The sequence below is a fragment of the Lepisosteus platostomus genome, chromosome 11, assembly GCF_059453375.1.
Source record: "Lepisosteus platostomus isolate fLepPlt1 chromosome 11, fLepPlt1.hap1, whole genome shotgun sequence".
NCBI classification, from domain to species: domain Eukaryota; kingdom Metazoa; phylum Chordata; class Actinopteri; order Semionotiformes; family Lepisosteidae; genus Lepisosteus; species Lepisosteus platostomus.
In genome coordinates, this window is record NC_142621.1 from 40833650 (window position 1) to 40851525 (window position 17876).

Sequence of the window (17876 nt, forward strand, 5' to 3'; positions counted from 1 at the left end):
GTAGGAGCATAATGTTGTTGGGTCTGCTATTTTTAAAATAGCAGTACCCTATTTTTTCTTGATTTTGAGGCATTTAACATCAGTCTTAATCTTCAGCCTTGCAGTACTTGGCTGAATGGCAATTGTCTGGTATATTTCCTGTAAATATACTGGGTCTGTCAGCCATTGGGTCAGTGGAGGTGCACTCCCATGTGGCTCTACACATATGTAGACGTCACCTCTCAATACTCTGCCAGCTCACCCTCCCATCTGAAATGAACAGCCCCATAATGCAGCAAGTTCACGGGTGTTTTTATGGAGCACTACTTTTAATATTTAATTGTTTCCTAGTGCTTTTGATTGGAAAGTAAAATGCATGCCACTCTTTCGATTAGCCTGTTGTAGCATTTTATGGTGCTGCATTTCTTGTTTAAAGAAATGGTTTGGAGTGACCAGTCTTGGTGGTAGCTTCAGGCTTAATGTGTGCACTGATCTGTTACTCTTCCCTCCATTAAACATGCCCAGCATTTTTCTCTTTATATGCACATTGCTCTTTGGCCTTCTGCTAAGTCTGCCTTCCATCAATTTCCTTATCATTTATTCTTGGTGAGAAACTGTCCTCTTTCTATCTTCACTGATTCCTTGAGCTGGCATTTTACATCTTTTCATGGAGTGACTGTTTTACTGTTCATGGTCTCTCTCTCACCCTGCTGGAGCTTAGGAAATTGCTGTATTTACAGTGCATTGAGAAACCTTAAGAACATCAGTACCCTTCTAAGTGTCGAATATAAGCTTGCTTTTAAATAAAACCAGATATAATTTAATACATATACAATGGATATAAATTAAGTAAAATACAATGAAAAGGCTTCTAAATTAGGTATAATAAATGCAGACACAGGAAGTAATGCCATTTAGACTTTCACTTGGATACAGGGTAATGGTCATTTTTTTTATAGGGGTAGAATTAGTACTGGTTCTGCCAAGCACAAAACAGAAATAGCTGACCTGGAAGGTGAGTAGTGGAAACTGCTGAGCGATGACATGCACTGCTGAGGAGAATATAGCCCAGGCCTACAGTCTGCAGGGTTTGGTGAAGAAGTGTCAGCAGCTGTTCTGTGCTAGTGCTGTGAAATTATTATTCCATACTCATTAAATCACATTTGTTTGTGTAGCACAATTTCTTTGTAGCAGTGTAGCACAGTTATTTTTCAAAGTTATTGCATATCAGTAAGGAGGTGTGTAGACCTCAATGTAGAATGGGGTGACACCATGGTTTATGACACTTTTGAGTGAAAATGCAACAATTTAAAGCTGTGATTTCGATAATGTGCTGAATCATTTACCTGTTGAAAAACAATCTTGCAATTGTTTGATGTGGCTAGTTTTAATACTGAGCGATCCTGCATTACTTTCAAGGTCATGCTTCTGATGTGCTTTATAGCATGCAGTTGTGATATCAATAGGGTATAGGCACTACTGAAGACACTGATGGCTAATGCGTTGACCTTTTTATATCACATCTATATATCACAAATGGCCTCTGTCCTTCATGTTTACAGTGCAGAGCTTCACAACTACGTATTGTAGGTCACCTTCAGTCTTTTCTAAAATCTATTTATACACCACAAGAGGGAGCTGTTACCTTTGTATTTCAATGTGAGAAAATATACGCAGTGATTGTTGCTTAAAGCCCTAATGATATTCACATTACAGGAGGGGGGGAAATGACTTTTTAATGGTGTGATATCATCTTCTTGTACAGTGGGAATTCCGACAATCAAGTGGTGTGGTGCTGAGGGGGATTATAATGTGATGGTCATGGAGTTACTTGGGCCCAGTCTTGAAGATCTCTTCAATTTCTGCTCACGAAAATTCAGCTTAAAGACTGTCTTGCTTCTTGCAGACCAGATGGTAAGGGAGGTAGCCAGTATGTGTACACCTTTTCTCAGTGATTACCCACCTTATTTTATTACTTTGTACTTTATTAAAGGTGAAGTAGAAAATATACATTTATTTTGCCTTTATGTAATATGATAATCTACATTTTGGCATCAGCTTTACCGTTTTAGAATATAGCATGGCTAGGGAATACTAAATTTTCCTTGTATTTAACAGATTCTCTAGCACAGATCATAAATGTGTGCACCAAAGATAAAATTCACTTTGCCAAGAATATCATGCTTCTCTGTATTTAACCTGCTTTTGAACCATTTATTTCAGATCAGCCGTATTGAGTATATCCATTCAAAGAACTTCATCCACAGAGATGTGAAGCCAGACAACTTCCTAATGGGGCTGGGAAAGAAAGGCAACCTTGTTTACATCATTGACTTTGGCTTGGCCAAGAAATACCGGGATGCCCGCACACACCAGCACATTCCCTACCGCGAGAACAAGAATCTTACTGGCACAGCTCGCTATGCCTCTATCAACACACACCTGGGAATAGGTACGACGGGCAATCTTCTTAGGAGGTGTCCTGAGATTGCTAAGGCTTCTCTCCAATTAAAGTTTAGGGTGATCATTTTGTCACAAAATTTCACAGTTTTGTATTGAAGAAGAGCATGAACTAAATGTTTTAGTTTTGTATCTGGCATACAAATGCTTGAAAAGTTATGTTTGACATCCAGAATGATCCCAGAGTACTTTTACATGTGGCTTCATGTGCAGCATTTCTTCAGTTCCCTATACACTGATTTGTGCATAAGTGTATTCTTTAAATTAAGTTTTAGACTAAAGTCTCTGTTTGCGGCTCTTGAATCTGGAATGCTCTGGGTGTGAAAGAAGCTTTTAGAATTTAGTGTTTCTAATTAGGTTTACTTTTTGGAGATAATGTTCCTGTTTTGTGTTTAGGGCAGTTTAATTACTTGGGCTTGTTCAAGCTGTTCTGGGGGATTTCTATATGCAGGTTTTTGTTCCAGCTTATTTCTCAATCTCTATTTTTTTATTGACTTTAATCTCTTTAGTTTTTGGAAATATCCAAATTTGTATTTCAAGATTTTCCATCCCCTTCAACTCTTAAATAGCCTTTCCTCAGCTTGCTCACCCTTAATTTGTTTTATAATCAGCAATTGGGCGTGACGATATCGGATACTTCCATGATACCTTTTTTGTTTTCAGACCCTTTTTAATCATTTCTGAAACTTAATTTGACACAGGGTTGATGGAAAAATTACAAAGGTTTGAAGAGCTGAAAGCAAATTTAGTAATATCCCAAATTTAAACCTGAAATCAGTTTGCCGATGACTAAGAGCTTACCTTGGAGCATACGCACCCAAAAGTCATCCCCCAGGAGCATGGTTGGAACTAATGGTTTAGAACATGCAATGTGCAGGAACCTGCTGAATTCACTTTTTTTTATTGTTCTCCTGTGGCTTATGGTCACAAGTTGCCAACTGGATTGTTAGAATAATGTCCCTAGTCCCGTTGTATCAACCTTTGTAGTGTTATACTTTCTGTTGAGATTGCATTGTCTGTAGATGCCTTGAATATCTTAAGACAGTGTGCTCATCCTGTTTGTGTTAAATTATGTATCTTCTGGTATCCATTTATTTATTTTTGCACTTCTCTAGATCAGCATTCTGCCATCTTCATATCATTTTGCCAGCTGAATTTTGAAATCTTGTTCTGACTTAAGTTTTAAAATAGTTACAAACTTTCTCTTTCATCCCACAGAGCAATCCCGTCGTGATGACCTGGAGTCCCTTGGCTATGTACTGATGTACTTCAACTTAGGGTCTCTGCCCTGGCAGGGCCTGAAAGCAGCTACTAAGAGACAAAAATATGAGCGGATCAGTGAGAAGAAAATGTCTACCCCTATTGAGGTCCTCTGCAAGGGCTACCCCTGTATGTACCACGCTCAGCAAGATTTTGCAACAAATTTGTAATTGTCCCGTGACGTTTTATGCCGTGAAACTCAATACTGACCTTTTCTCCACAGCTGAGTTTGCCACATACCTCAACTTCTGTCGCTCCCTGCGCTTTGATGACAAGCCAGACTACTCCTACCTGAGACAGCTGTTCAGAAATCTGTTTCACAGACAGGGCTTTTCATACGATTACGTTTTTGACTGGAACATGCTGAAGTTTGTAAGTGTGGTTTCTTTTTTTTTATTTAACGCATAAATGAGGGTCAGTCAACTGTACTTTAAAGCAAGTCTCCTCAAGATTCTTTTATTGTCAAGCCTCGTGTTTAATTCCTTGATTCTTGGCAGACATTATAAACATTCACCATCTTTGGTTATACAATGGTCAAAATCCTTAGTCTCCTTGTAAGATGTAGGTTGAATATTTTGCAAGGTATTGGGCAGATTTATGCATTTTACATCTGGCTTTAGGGTGCCAACAGAGCAGCAGAGGATGCAGAGCGTGAGAGGAGAGACCGAGAGGAGCGACTGAGACACTCCAGAAACCCTGCAACCAGGGGCATCCCCTCTGCCTCAGGAAGACCTAGGGGAACACAGGATGTTGCCCCACCTACACCCCTAACCCCAACATCTCACACTGGTATGCACAAAGTTTCAAACTGGAACTGAATCCTTTTCCGAGTTTAAACAGCTGGTACATTCCAGTGCACCATGGACTTAGTTTGAAGCGTTTCCTTGAGTTACCTTGAGAGTTTTTAAAAACACTTTCTGACTCTCCTTGGCAATTTTCAGAACCCTCTGAGGAACAACACAATTAGCTTTTTGAAATGGAAAGACACAAAAGATGCAATTTGAAAACTGAATGTCTGCATACTGGAATTGTAGAATGGTATAACAGAACAAATTATAATTAATACCATACAATTTGCAAAATCTTCCCAAAACAGTCATTCATGTATGGTTATGGATTACTAATGCCCTAAGGAGATGTTTTGAAATTTAGGCCTAATTGGTGGTAATTCTGTGGAAAATTCTGGGTAGAACGTAGGTTGATTAATTTACTGTTGCCGTTCATTCTCTTATAAAATTAGTGAGCAACTTAAGTACAGGATGTAGAGAATTAAATCAGATTCCCTAAATAAGATAACTTTTTAAGTCATATACAATTTCTTGCATTAGGAATTTATTTTCGCATACCCCAGCTTGCTCTCCATGAGACACACAGGCACACAGATGAGGAGAGAGAAGCTTGGGGTCAGAGCGCAGGGTCAGCCATTTATACGGCACCCCTGGAGCAGCTGGGGTTAAGGGCCGTGGGATTTGAACCAGCAACCTTCCACCCACAGGTGCAGATCCTGGGATGCCGTATAAATGGCTGGCAGTGCTCCACCCACAAATGGAAAACCTATGTCCCTGTTCTAAAAATGTATTCACTAACCAAAAGAGGCTTTTTCAATTTAGGATTCCTCAAGCTCTCTTAAGGTGCAAATACTGGTCTTAAAGATTAATCAGCACAAGAACCTCCCACCTTCTGTCCTCTGTCTCTTTACCTACTTGTTTTTATCCCGTTTCTCAACTGTTGATAACTCTTAATCATTTGCCCAGAACCTAATTAACCAAGGTAAACCAGACTATTCCGTTGATCACTGCTTCAGACCCAAGTGAACTCTTCCTTTCTTGCTTAGAACCTCATCGAATCGTTGACACATGCTAGATGTTTAACTGTTATCCCGAGATTTTTGAAACTCCTCAGTCACTTCCAATAACCGTAACGCTATTACATTTGTAATTTTAGGTTATTCTTTGTTACCGTATGGAGCATTGTCGAGGAAAATTTATCAAGCTGTTTCAGCAGTTTACTTTTCAGGAATTAATTCATGTATTTTTTCACGCAAGCAGATAAAGTAAAAAGTATCAGATCTGTTCATTTAAAATAGTAATGAATTTAATGATTTTTACCATAGTCAAATTAATCTAAGTCTATCCATTTTGCCCATAGCAAACACATCCCCTCGCCCAGTATCTGGAATGGAGAGAGAGCGCAAAGTCAGTATGAGATTACACCGCGGCGCTCCTGTCAATATCTCATCCTCTGACCTCACTGGACGGCAAGACACTTCGCGCATGTCCACATCACAGGTACGAGCTAGTCCCATGGCACACGTCCCCGACTAACTCGGGATCCAAGACATTACAAAACTCCTCAGCACTGACTCTAATTTCAGAAAGAGCCCCCAACTTCCCTTCCCTGAGAGAGAAAAGAAATTAAAATTATTTTCCGCAAAGTGGGAACTTTTGTGGTACTTGTTGGAAATTGCAAAATGGTATTATAATCCTTACTGGTACAACGTTGGTGCTAATGCGAGCCTCTAAAGTCTTCAGGTGCTATTTTGTAACCCTTACACCTTACCCTGAATGTGATATGTCATTGCTTACAACCATAGTAAGCTTTAGGTTAATTAATGAGACTTAGTATTTTTTCCTGCATAAACATTCCAGTGTATTGGTACATATTCCAGAGTTTTTAGTTTTTGGTAATGGTTTACACTGAAAAAAGTGGAACACAATAGGTTTTCATATGTAAGAGATCTTAATGTTAGCCTCTTGCTAGCTTAGGAAAAATGTGGATAAATTTGAATCTAATATTACAAATTTCTTATTCCCATTAAGTAAAATGAACAAGGGGATAATTACTTTTGGATTTATATTTGAACTCAATTTTTAAAATGTATTACTCATTGAGTTTTTTTCCCCAACTTGTTTGGCTCCCCAATCAGTGAAAAGAGTTAAACACGGTTTATTTGCCGAAAGGGTTCACTTTAGAGGAGAATTTTAGTAAACTTCAGTAACTTTTTTGGCTCGATTCTTTGTCATTGAACTCTTGGAAATGGCAGAGTAAGAACATGAAGAATAAGATTTTATTTAACAGTTGAATGGATTTAACCACTAATACTAGAATAATAAAGAAAATACTATTGTAGGTTGTTCTCTTTTTGCAGTATTCATTAGTGAGGCAGGTTGAATTTATTTCTTGATCTTCTCAAGTGAAAACTGATTGCCAGCCATATCCAGGTCTTCAACTGTAGGGTATAATCTTTCAGTACACAATGGAATCTTGGATCCACACAGGTCTTCAGTTCCAGTGGCTTCAGTGAAGATGTTCTTTACAGCGTTGGATGTGACTGTAGGGAGGTTGTGGTCTTGTGGCTAAAGCTGTGGCTATGGCTTTTGGCATGGGAGTGTTTAAATTGAAACACGTTCACAATTAAAATGGCTGAGAGGCTGATGTTTATACTCAGCGAGATTGTTTGCACACTTGTTCTATGGTCTTTGAAGACATTGGCTGATGGTTTCGTAAGAGAATGTGAAGGCATATTTTGGGACCATTGTATTTGATAAGGTAACTAATAAATAAAACCAGCATGTCTGTTGACATGATTTGGTAATCCAACCCTGTAATGGTTTTTCTCTGAATTGTATTCATGCTGTTGTGGTATAATTATTCATAGATTAATTGTGCTTTCAAAATAGATTTTTTTTAGGTATTTCCATTGTTAACTGAATTAATACATTCATTATAAAACTGGAAAACTGCACTAGCTTGTATCGCATACTGAACATCAAAAGAAACTTATCACTCAATTTACAGAAGTATGTTTTTAGAAAGTATATGGATAGTGTTTTGATATTTCTTATTTTAATCATCCATGATCACCTGTGAAGCACTTGGGTTTTTAACTGTTTTGTAAACTTAAATCACCTCATTTAATGAGATGATTTAACTTATTGATTGTCTGAAAGTGAAAATTGAGAATGAAATGCAAGTGAACTTTCTTATCAGGTGAACAATTCCATTCTGTCATCTGTATGTTGGAGGCTAGATTGTCGGAGCACAATTGTTTGTCGTCTAGGGCGTTTCTAGCCATTAGTTTCACCTGCCAAGATGATACAGCTGAACTGTCGATAAGCCTTGACCTGGGAGACCACAAGTCACAACATCTCACCAAGATTGTTGGAAATATCCAAATTGGCAGGAGCATGTAGTCACTACACAACTCCACTTGTAGTGATTAAAGGCAACATTAATGAAGTCCTGGGATCTCACTTACTACCCTTTCCTCATCCTGATGTGCCAAATTCTGTCAAGACTGACATGCTGTTCATGTAGCAATGGCTTTCTTGAGAGCTGCCAATGTGATACTTATGCAGTGGATATCAAGCTCACAAGATGCGAGCCCCACAATGTAGGATGAACTGGGATAATGTGGCATCTAGGGCTCAGGACCAGTGAACAGACAAGCCTGTACAGGCTCTATTAGAAGATTGGGACTGAATTCCAGAAGACTGCATTTTTAACCTGGTTCAAAGCAGCTGTCATAGATGTATAACCTACTGTATCTGCTGTCAATAGTGGTCACACATTTGTCCATCATAGTAAGGCACCTTGTCGATTATCACTGAAGATGTCAAATTGTAATCAGCACATTAACTAGCAATCTATCTTGTCACATCGAGACCATTCATAAAGTGTCAATTTTCAACAAATTCAATAACATTTATAAGTTAAGCTTCTTTTGATATTCAGTGGAACTGTTGCATTAAGTACTTTGGGGGAAGTTGGAAATTGTTCTACAGATTCTGGAATTAGGCTCTACATTCTGTTGAATGTTTGTGAAAGGTTTAATTTTTGCAGTTAAAGGTTGGATTATGAAGTCATGGTTTTTCTGCAGTGCTCTGAAAAAAGGTGAATGTGTACTTTTTGGAGCAGTGAACTTGATTTACTTGCCCCATTGTAATGTATTCTTTCTTCACAAATGGCTGTCTTTTCCCCCCCACCTCAGAATAGCATTCCCTTCGATCACCACGGCAAGTAGCTGCTCGCCACGTTCTTGTTTGAAGGCAGCACCGGGTGAGTTTCAGCTGGGTCCCATATCATTGTAGATTGCACACATACTTGCACATCTCAGATATACGAATGAGCACACACGGTGGCCCAGAAACTAGTGGAAAGTCTACTGCTTTTCAATTTGATGAGCAGGAGAGCCGTCAAAATGAAGTGACTTCAATATACACAGAAAAGGAGACTGGAAAGGAACCTATTCTGGTGTTAATGGATAAGCAGCGTGATGACTGCTGGTTAACTGTGTACAAAAGGGAGTACAGTAATTTGACTTGCAATAATGCAGTCATGAATAGTTAATTGGAATATTTGATATTCAGGATTGCTAGATATAGGGTCTAAAGAACATTTATTCAGAATTTAATTCTGATGTTTCAAAATGCTTTGATGTTAAATTTTGGATTGTGTAGGTATCCCAATATCTGAAGTGCTTTAATACCGCAGAAGTGTACTCTGCCTACGTACACAAAGTATTTTCAGTCAACTTGATTTGTCCCAGTGAACTCACAAGGCATGTAAAATGGAACCCAGATCATTATTCTCTTTATAAGACTATACAGTCTTGCTGCAATATTGGTCTGTATGGACCAATTGCAGCTTTTAATAGCAAATTCTTAAAATGTAACCTTAAAGATGTACCTCAGTACATTACCGATACTGTGTGTAACCATCTGAATCATGAAGAAATACACTCATCTTAGGAGTTCTGTATTAAATTGTTCATAACAGAGCTTGTCCTTTATTCCATATCATAGAAGTGTTAAATTTCGTACTGTTTCCAGGATTGAAAATTGTCACCGATATGCACGTCTGTGCGAACAGTATAATTCTGATAGTCTACAATATACCAAGATGCCTGTTCATATTGTTCAGCTAAATGCCCTGACTTGTTATACTAAAGGATTAGAAAAAAGTGAAGCACTAGGGTGGAGAAACGCAAGATTAACCACAGAGCATTGAGAAACCTTCAAGTGACTGCAAATTAAACATTTATTGGTCCATCAGTCAGCATTATGACATTGGAACATGTAAACTTCCATCGCAGACGCATGGTAAACTTGTAAAATGCCTGTCCCTTTTCATGTGGTCATTCAGTATTGGGTTGATCTGCCTTTTTCTTGGAATTCAGGATCCTATTTCAACCAGTGTTCTGTATTCTCAATCTTAAAAGGCTATGAAGGAACAAAGGAGTCACTGCTGTGGCCCTTCCTCTCCCTTACTCACACATTTGGTGCATCATTCTCCGTTACATGAATTATGACATTATGATTGCTTCATGAGCTTTTTTTAAACAAACTTGCAATGCAGTAGATAGTACTCAGTACATTGTTTTAGTATTTGAAAAAGAGCAACAGTCTTGTTCCGATGTCAAACAAAACTGGGGAAATTAAAATATTTATGAAATTTGATTCAAATGTCCTGCTTTCAATTGTGAAGGTTTCTTTATGATGTTCAGTTGTCCTGTTCCAAATGTTCTATCTTCCAGTAGATGATAGTGCCTGGCCTTGCTGCTTTGCTTCTTGTCTGTCTGCAATGCTTGGGTTGTGCTAGATGCCTGATTACCTAGCATGCTTTTTACCTTGGCTGTCCGAACATTGAAATCCTGTTAATCTTTAATTTTATCTCTACAATAGAATTTTTGGTTTACAATACAGAATGATATGTAATTTTCTGCGTTTTTATTTTTCATTGCATCATGTCCCATTAAACCTGCTTTTTGGCTGGTTCTGTTTCCCTGTTAAAAACCAAGAAATATTGCCAATTATGAAACAAGGTCTGAGCTGCTTTTCACTTCACATCACAGCTGCTGTTATACCTCATCAATCTTTCAAGTTCAGTTGTACAGGTTGAAACTAATCACTTATCCTAGAGCTCCTTTAATTCAAATTTTAGTTGAGCAGTTTACCATGTGAAAGTGATGTACTTTTTTTTGGCAGTTATCAAATGAGATGTTCAGCTGTTCTTTTCAGCAGAATGTGTAATGTACCATAATCAGAGCTATGATTTTAAGTAGTGGTAAATTATAAACATCCTATACTCAGAGAGCAAATTGCAACCTTGGTCTCAAGTGATGATGAAATGAGAGCTAATTGCATCTTAAAGGATTTTGCATGATCCAAAAATGAAATCATGGAACACTCAGCATTCTGTTTAAATGCACCTTGGCTCTTGTCTTTCAACAAGCAGTTTTTTTCTTCAATAAATCAGTTAATTTGAAAGTATATGATTTGATGCAGTATGACTTGCATTTTGTTATTGCATCAAATGTGACTACATTTTCGTTATTTTACATTGACTTACAGTACTTCCGTTTTAGCAACAGTGGCACAATGGTTAGCATTGCTGCTTTGCAGAACTGGGTCCCTGGGTTTCTGGACCTGGGAAGCTGTATGGAGTTTATGTTCTCTTCTTGTTCACTTGGGTTTCCTCTGGGCGCTCTGGTTTCCTCCCACAGTCCTAAGATGGGTGTCCCATCCAGAGTGTATTCCCCAGCCTTGTGCCCATTGCTTGCTGGGATAGACTCCAGGTTGCTCAAACCCTGAATTGAATGAAGTCGTTTGAGAATGGATGGATACCTCCCTTTTAAAATTTGATTGGCTGTCATTTCGTCTTCACTACAGACTTTAGCAGTCTAGAACAATTTTATGAATTCCCTCCAGTTACAGGGTGTTTTTACATTATTAATCAACAAACTGACATTGTAAATGATTTTACACTACTTGTCTATTGTCATTCAACTGTTGAAAGCAAATGCATAAACTTTTCACATTTGAAAGGACCTGAAATGCCAATTGAACAGGATTGGAGTTTGTGATCAATATCACCTTAAACTGTGCTTGAGGTATTGAGGCAAAGCATTCAGTAGCCGTGATGGTAAGTGAAAATAGGCACACCGTGTTTCTTAATTAGCGGGCATCTTGTTTTTAACAGGAAGACAGTCGGACGACAGCAAGTTTAAAGGAATGTCACATGGCAAGACACTGGAGAATGTGGGACACTTGTTGTGACTAATCTAACCCCTATTCCTTCATATTCTGAATTGGTGATCTTGTGAAAAACTTTTGCTTTTCTGTGGATTTGAACAGTATTTTTCAAATCCACAGCTCCAAGTGAGATTTACAAGTTTGCATGACATCTAAACTGTGTGCATGTCTGAAAGCACAGCTATAACTCTGTATTATTTTTTTTCTAGATGGAAGAATTTTTGCAATTCCTTTCCCCCTTTATAGGTGATCCATGGAATGGAGGGTATTTGCTGAATTGGCTTCCCATCTCCCATTCTTTTGTCTGGGAGATCAGCTGCTATCTTAAAATGTTTTTAGTATTTTGTGTTCAAAGCCTCAGCTAGTACAGGTTCTTTAGCAGCAGTTTTCTATATTAATGTCTCGGTACATATGTTAAAAAATTGAAAATGAGGTGTCTTGTTTTATGAAATTTTTCTCTAATTCTGAACAGCCATTTTTGCCCTTTGTCATACTTGTTCTTTAAGTGTTTAAAATGTAACAGAAGACATGATCAGATGACTTACGCATGAAATGAGTTTTGATTACTTTTTTCTTCCTTGAATGTTCCAAATGATTTGCTTGGAATTAATCAAACTTTTGAAGTTTGTGATTTTCATTCCTGAAGTGTGGGAGCTCCCTGATCTTGCTCTGCTGTTCCTTTACCTCCTTCTCCCTGCTCCTGCATGCCTCCTTTTTCACCAGACACTGAGCGGGCATACTGCATTCATGTACCAGTAGCTTCACTGCCTTTTTTGTTGAAAGTTTTAATTGGATCAAAAATAAGCGAATATTGAGTAATATGCGAAGAAGCACAATTGTCCCACATCAGCTAGGTTGAACTAAATTGCAAGCGATGCTGCTTGTGTTCAAAGTGGGGTTTTTAAACTTGGTACAGTTCACTTACCATTGCAGCACCAAGGAGGTCTCATTCTGTTATAGATGAAGAGTAGGAAGATGAAAAGGTCTACCCTGGGTTTGAGCAGATATTTTCTTCTATCAGTTAATGAAGACATTGATATTCTATTGTCTCTGTTCTCTCTAAGCAAGCATTGCATTTGTCCTGAGTTTGTCTAAAGTCTCATGTCTCATGTTATGGCCAATACTTGTACCTTCCATGTTTTAGAACTATTTAGAACTAGAATTATTTTATTAGCCTAGTATAATGCAAAGTATTAGAATTTTGTGATAACATGAAGTAACAGCATTACTCTTCTCATGTCGATGACGTTCTCTTGAAGCGCCACCCAGCATTTTTCCTACTTTATTTGATCTGCTTACCAAGCCATTTGTAATCGCATGTGTTTAATTTAAATGCAAAATCAAATCATTTATAGGAGGAGTTTTTACTAAGTGTATGCCTTTCAGATCAGAGGTAGAACTGAAATATATGAATATCCATTTTTTCTTTTTCCATTCATAAACTGTAGCACAGGGACATTGACGAATATGACATGAGCTATGTGCCAAATGTTTTTGTTAAAGCCCCTGTATCCAGAGAATATTATATAGTAAACCTTCTACAAATCTGTCTCCCTCACATACAGATCCTGTCTCGTGTGACCCCCAGTGGTCTCCAGTCTGCTGTACCTCGATGAAAGAAAACGACGCGCCATGGAGGGCTGATAATGCATGGCTGATCTGTAACTAATACTATTCCAACAACTTCACTTCCGCAACTACCGAAAACTCAGTCCCAAACAGCAGATTCTTTTTCAATTTAAAAAGGAAAAAAAAAACATTTAAATGCCTTTCAGAAAGTAACATACTCTCTCGGAAGATCACCAACAGGAGACGGACCTTTCTGCGCCGTCGTTGCCTTTGCCACTCTGGCATACCAAGAAGAGCTGCCCGCAGCCTGCAGCTGACCGCTGCCATGGCCTTCGAGAGACGCTTCACTGAGCAGACCGACCACACGGAATAAAGTATAATCGCCATTTCTCTTCTCCCTCCACTGTTGGCCGAATAATTTTACTATCCTACTGTATGATGATAGACATTAATTCACTTTTTTATATTAAAGCTAAAGTCAACAGGCTCCGGTCTGTTTAGATGCGTAGTGTCGGTGTACTGCTTTTGTCTGTGATTTACACGAGGAAAAAAAAAGGAATTAGAAAAAGCATTCATACTTCAAGAAAAGACTTGAAATTCCTTCTAAGATCCATAAAGGTTTCATGTGAATTTCTAACTGATTTTATTTTGTCATTTTTATTTTTTAGTTTTTATGAAGGCCCCTTTCTGTTTCTTCAAAGTTGATTGTAAGTAACTTCCCAAGTTTTAGCACTGGTGACCACTACTGTGCAGTCGTCTAGGTTGTCTGGGAGGACTGTTTGTCAGATTGTACGCATTAACAAGTGAAAGATCTGTATGAAAATGCAGAAGAAATCAAAATCTAAAGGGGTTTTTGGTGTTTTTTCTTACATATTTTAATATTAGAAATCTTTGAGGGTTATTTTTGTTTATCTGAGAGACTTCCACATCAACACCATCTTGGTCAATTGACTGTTGCTGTATAATATATTGCATTCCCTTATTTTTTATTTCAAAGCTGTGAAATACCTGTACAATAGAAATGTAAATGTTTTCCATTGGTTGTCTGGTGATTCTTACTCAGTTATTCAGTCCTACTGTTTATCTGGCCTCACTTAGAAATGTACAGCTAGGTGGCACCTGATATTGCTTGAATGGCTTTAGTGCTTGTGCCTCCACATCCAGCAGTCCTGATGTACTTATTTTGCCAAGTCACTTCAAAGAAAGTCTTTCTTTGTGTTTATTTAGATCTGTTTTTGTTGTTCATTTAATAAAGGACCCTTGCTTTTCAAGTCCATCTTTTCAGTGGAGTGAAGGCCACTAAAAACTGTTCCTGTAATCCCAGTTAACACCTGTTTTATGAAATTAGACTAACTTGTACCATAACCATCTAATTGGGTAGAAGGTTAGTGTTCAAATTCACTTGTACTTGATAACTGTTTCCAAAAGAATCGCTCTTCTGAGAAGCACTGGTGCTACACTTGTGGACTTATATCTCCTCTTGATTTAGGTAATGCTTGATGGGAATTATTTTTATATGCATCTGCTCTCCATACCAGCGTTCAGCTGTCAAATAGTTGTTTTCCGTTGAGAATGGAATAGAGGAGAGGATAGGTTTGGCTTCTTTTCACATTAGACTGTTAAAACTTTAGCCAAGGAATGTAATTTTAAATGCCATGAAAGTAAATAACTGATATCATTCAACAAAGGTATTGTCAGGATTTCTCCCTTTGTGGTACACAGGTATGACACTTAACTGCTGGTGTGAACAGAAGCAAGCAAGAGGGAAAACCTCTGAATGAAGCTTTGTGTTCATCTAGTATGTCTGCATTAGGAAGTTTGCCTTCCAAAATGATTTGCTTGCAGTTTGTTCATCTTCAAAACGATAACCTAACTCTTGTGCAATGTAATGAATGAATACAAGACTTGATAAAGTGCCATTTTGGCACAAACTTGAAATCATTTTTAAGTGTAAAGGTTTAGAAAAGGTAGCCTGTCATGGGATGTAAGTGTTTCCAAATCGGCGTTGGTGAGGTTCAGGATTGAGGCGCATGCACTAAAGCTTCGGATCTTTTTTTCTTCAGTGAACGAGTTCCAGCTTTAAAAGTGCTGCAGGGGACAGAAGCTTCTGGTTCGGGGCATTCTACTTTTAATATGGCTTCTGTATATGTCATCAATGTGACAACTCTGGCTGGTAGAGGCAGCCCTTGCTTTTGCCCTTTCAATTTTCCCCTGCCTTCTACCTTCCACTGTTTCCCCAGTTTGAAAGCTTTTAAGGCCATAGTGTCCGTGTCTTTTCCAGTCTCTGTCCCTTTACTGCTGGCTGTACTCCTTTCAACTCCTCCATACATTGACTCTGCTGTATCCTGTGTAATGGTATTCTACTAGCCCTGTAAAACTTTTTTTTGTTTGTATTGCCACTGCATTTGTGTACTTTAAAATTGTGTAAATAAATTAATAATTACTTGTTCTGTTGACTCGTTTTATCAGCAATCCACCTGCACTAATGCTTGCATCTAGGACAGTTCCAAAACAGCCACAATTTCAGTTTTTAATGCTTAAGAGACTGCAAAAATCTGTCATAAATGTCAATACCTCCCAACTCTTTTTAGGTCATGGATTACATTTTCTAGTGGGTTAGTATCCAGCGTTTTGAATGAAAACACTTTGGTCCTTCTATACTCCAGACTAGTAAAACTATGTAATGAGAGTACTGGAAGAGTTTTAATAATTTATAAAGCACCTTTCAAAATCCAGTCACACTAAATGGTTATAAAGGAAAAAAGTAAAAGTTAAATGAGCATACAGATAGCCCTCGTAAAAACATGAGCTTTGAGTTTTGATTTGTAGAAAATTTCTTTTGTAGAGTCCGAGTTGTATTCCATAACGGAGGAGCAGCAACAGTAAACGCGTAGTCACCAAAAGTCCAAGATTTAGTCCAATGTACAGTGAACAAAGGACCGGCCTCAACTGATCGGATAAAATACAGGTAAAGTGTACACTGTAACTTGTAAAACCCCTAATTTATATCACGAAATATCTAGGCAGGCGCAACGCCATATTCTGCGATTCAGAACGAGGCAAAACTCGGGAGAGGTGCAGTGGCTTTATGTTGTAAACACACAGGTTTGGGAATACATCTCTAAATCCAATAGAAATAGTTCTGAACTTAAAGACGATTTTGCCCAGTCTTGTAAACGCTGCATGCAAATCACGTCGGAACATTTTTGCGGTGAAATGTCTTCTGCACAATCTGTCCTTATTCGCTCGTACATCGCTTTACATTAGTCATTATCATCATGTCGCAATTCGTGGGAACTCTCGCCCTTGCCTGTGGTGAAACCAGGGGTTTGCGACAACATGGCGATTTACAGAACTTTAAAAAAGTTTAGAATTTTGCGCTTAATTCGAAATTGTGTATATATAATATATACACCGTTAATGTATTTTGTTTCCTAGATTTTATAACTGATATGAGAAATTGTGACTGCGGTTTCACTTGTTAAATTGTTAGACTGTTAAATTCCATGATTTGGTTAAAATGGTGCTACGCTTTTTTTCATTTTAGCCAGAAGGTGTCGCTGTTGATCAATGTTTGCAATATTTGTCACAAAGGTGGAACTTCTTGAAAATGAAGTTGCCATCTTCAATTACTAAAAGTAATTGCAATTTAAAATTGATTCCAATTAAGTATTTTTTTGCATTGAAAAGCTGCCAGAGTTGAAGCCAAGGTTTAGTGGCTTCTCTGCCAAAAAATCATGGCTGTTCCTATGACCTTTCAAAAGGCATGTCTCAAATGAAAATTATCACAAATCTATATAAGATCACTTTATTGGCCATATACAATTTATTGTATTAGGAATTTCTTTTCGCATACCCCAGCTTGCTCTCCATGAGACACACGGGGGAGTGAGAAGCTTGGGGTCAGAGCGCAGGGCTAGCCATTTATACAGCACCCCTGGAGCAGTTGGGGTGAAGGGCCTTGCTCAGGGGACCAATGGAGTAGGATTCCTCTGCCGGCCATGAGATTTGAAACGGCAATCTGCCAGCCAAAGGCCCAGATCCTTCGCCACAATGCCACCACTCTGCCCTTTGACGTTATCAAAGCAAAAAAAACAACAACAGAACTTTAAGTGGTGATTTTGATTGCTTCTGACTAATATTTGGATTGACACATTTTCAGTCAGATGATTTCAGATGGTTTCTGATAGATTCCAGACAAATTGGGGTTCAGCCTGAGCTAAGGGTTAGGGTTACCTTTCCCCAAAACCTTAAACGTTTCAACACATCATGGCTGTGTTCTAGGTTGCAATTGTAATGTAAGAATTGTAATGTTTTGCCTTTTCTTTAATTTTTTTTGGCAATTTTCTATTCATGTTGCATTTTGTAACATTAATTGCAGCCTAAAATGGTCTGAAATCAAGCGGTTGAAAAACATTCATCATTCTAACCTCTCCTATTTTTTTTTGCATAAATCAACATTATTTTAATTCTAACCTTTACTCAGTCTAAAATTCCAAAACATGCTAAACCATACGTTTAAAGCAGGCTTTGATTGACTGGGATTCATATTTAGACTAATCGAAGCACATTTTC

The 17876-nt window shown here is 38.1% G+C and overlaps 1 protein-coding gene across 3 annotated transcripts in view; it reads left to right on the plus strand.

Moving 5' to 3' along the window:
* Positions 1–15750, plus strand: part of LOC148652666 (casein kinase I) — a 33882-nt gene extending 18132 nt beyond the window's left edge. The window contains exons 3-10 of one of the 3 annotated variants that reach the window (XM_088599681.1): positions 1745–1893; positions 2203–2431; positions 3658–3828; positions 3923–4071; positions 4320–4488; positions 5848–5987; positions 8690–8757; positions 13298–15750. In XM_088599681.1, coding sequence (XP_088455807.1) covers positions 1745–1893; positions 2203–2431; positions 3658–3828; positions 3923–4071; positions 4320–4488; positions 5848–5987; positions 8690–8722 — 1040 coding nt within the window. In that variant the 3' untranslated portion in view covers positions 8723–8757; positions 13298–15750. The remainder of the gene's footprint in view (positions 1–1744; positions 1894–2202; positions 2432–3657; positions 3829–3922; positions 4072–4319; positions 4489–5847; positions 5988–8689; positions 8758–13297) is intronic. The other 2 variants (XM_088599680.1, XM_088599679.1) reach the window with 2 other exon arrangements.
* Positions 15751–17876: the final 2126 nt, after the last annotated feature.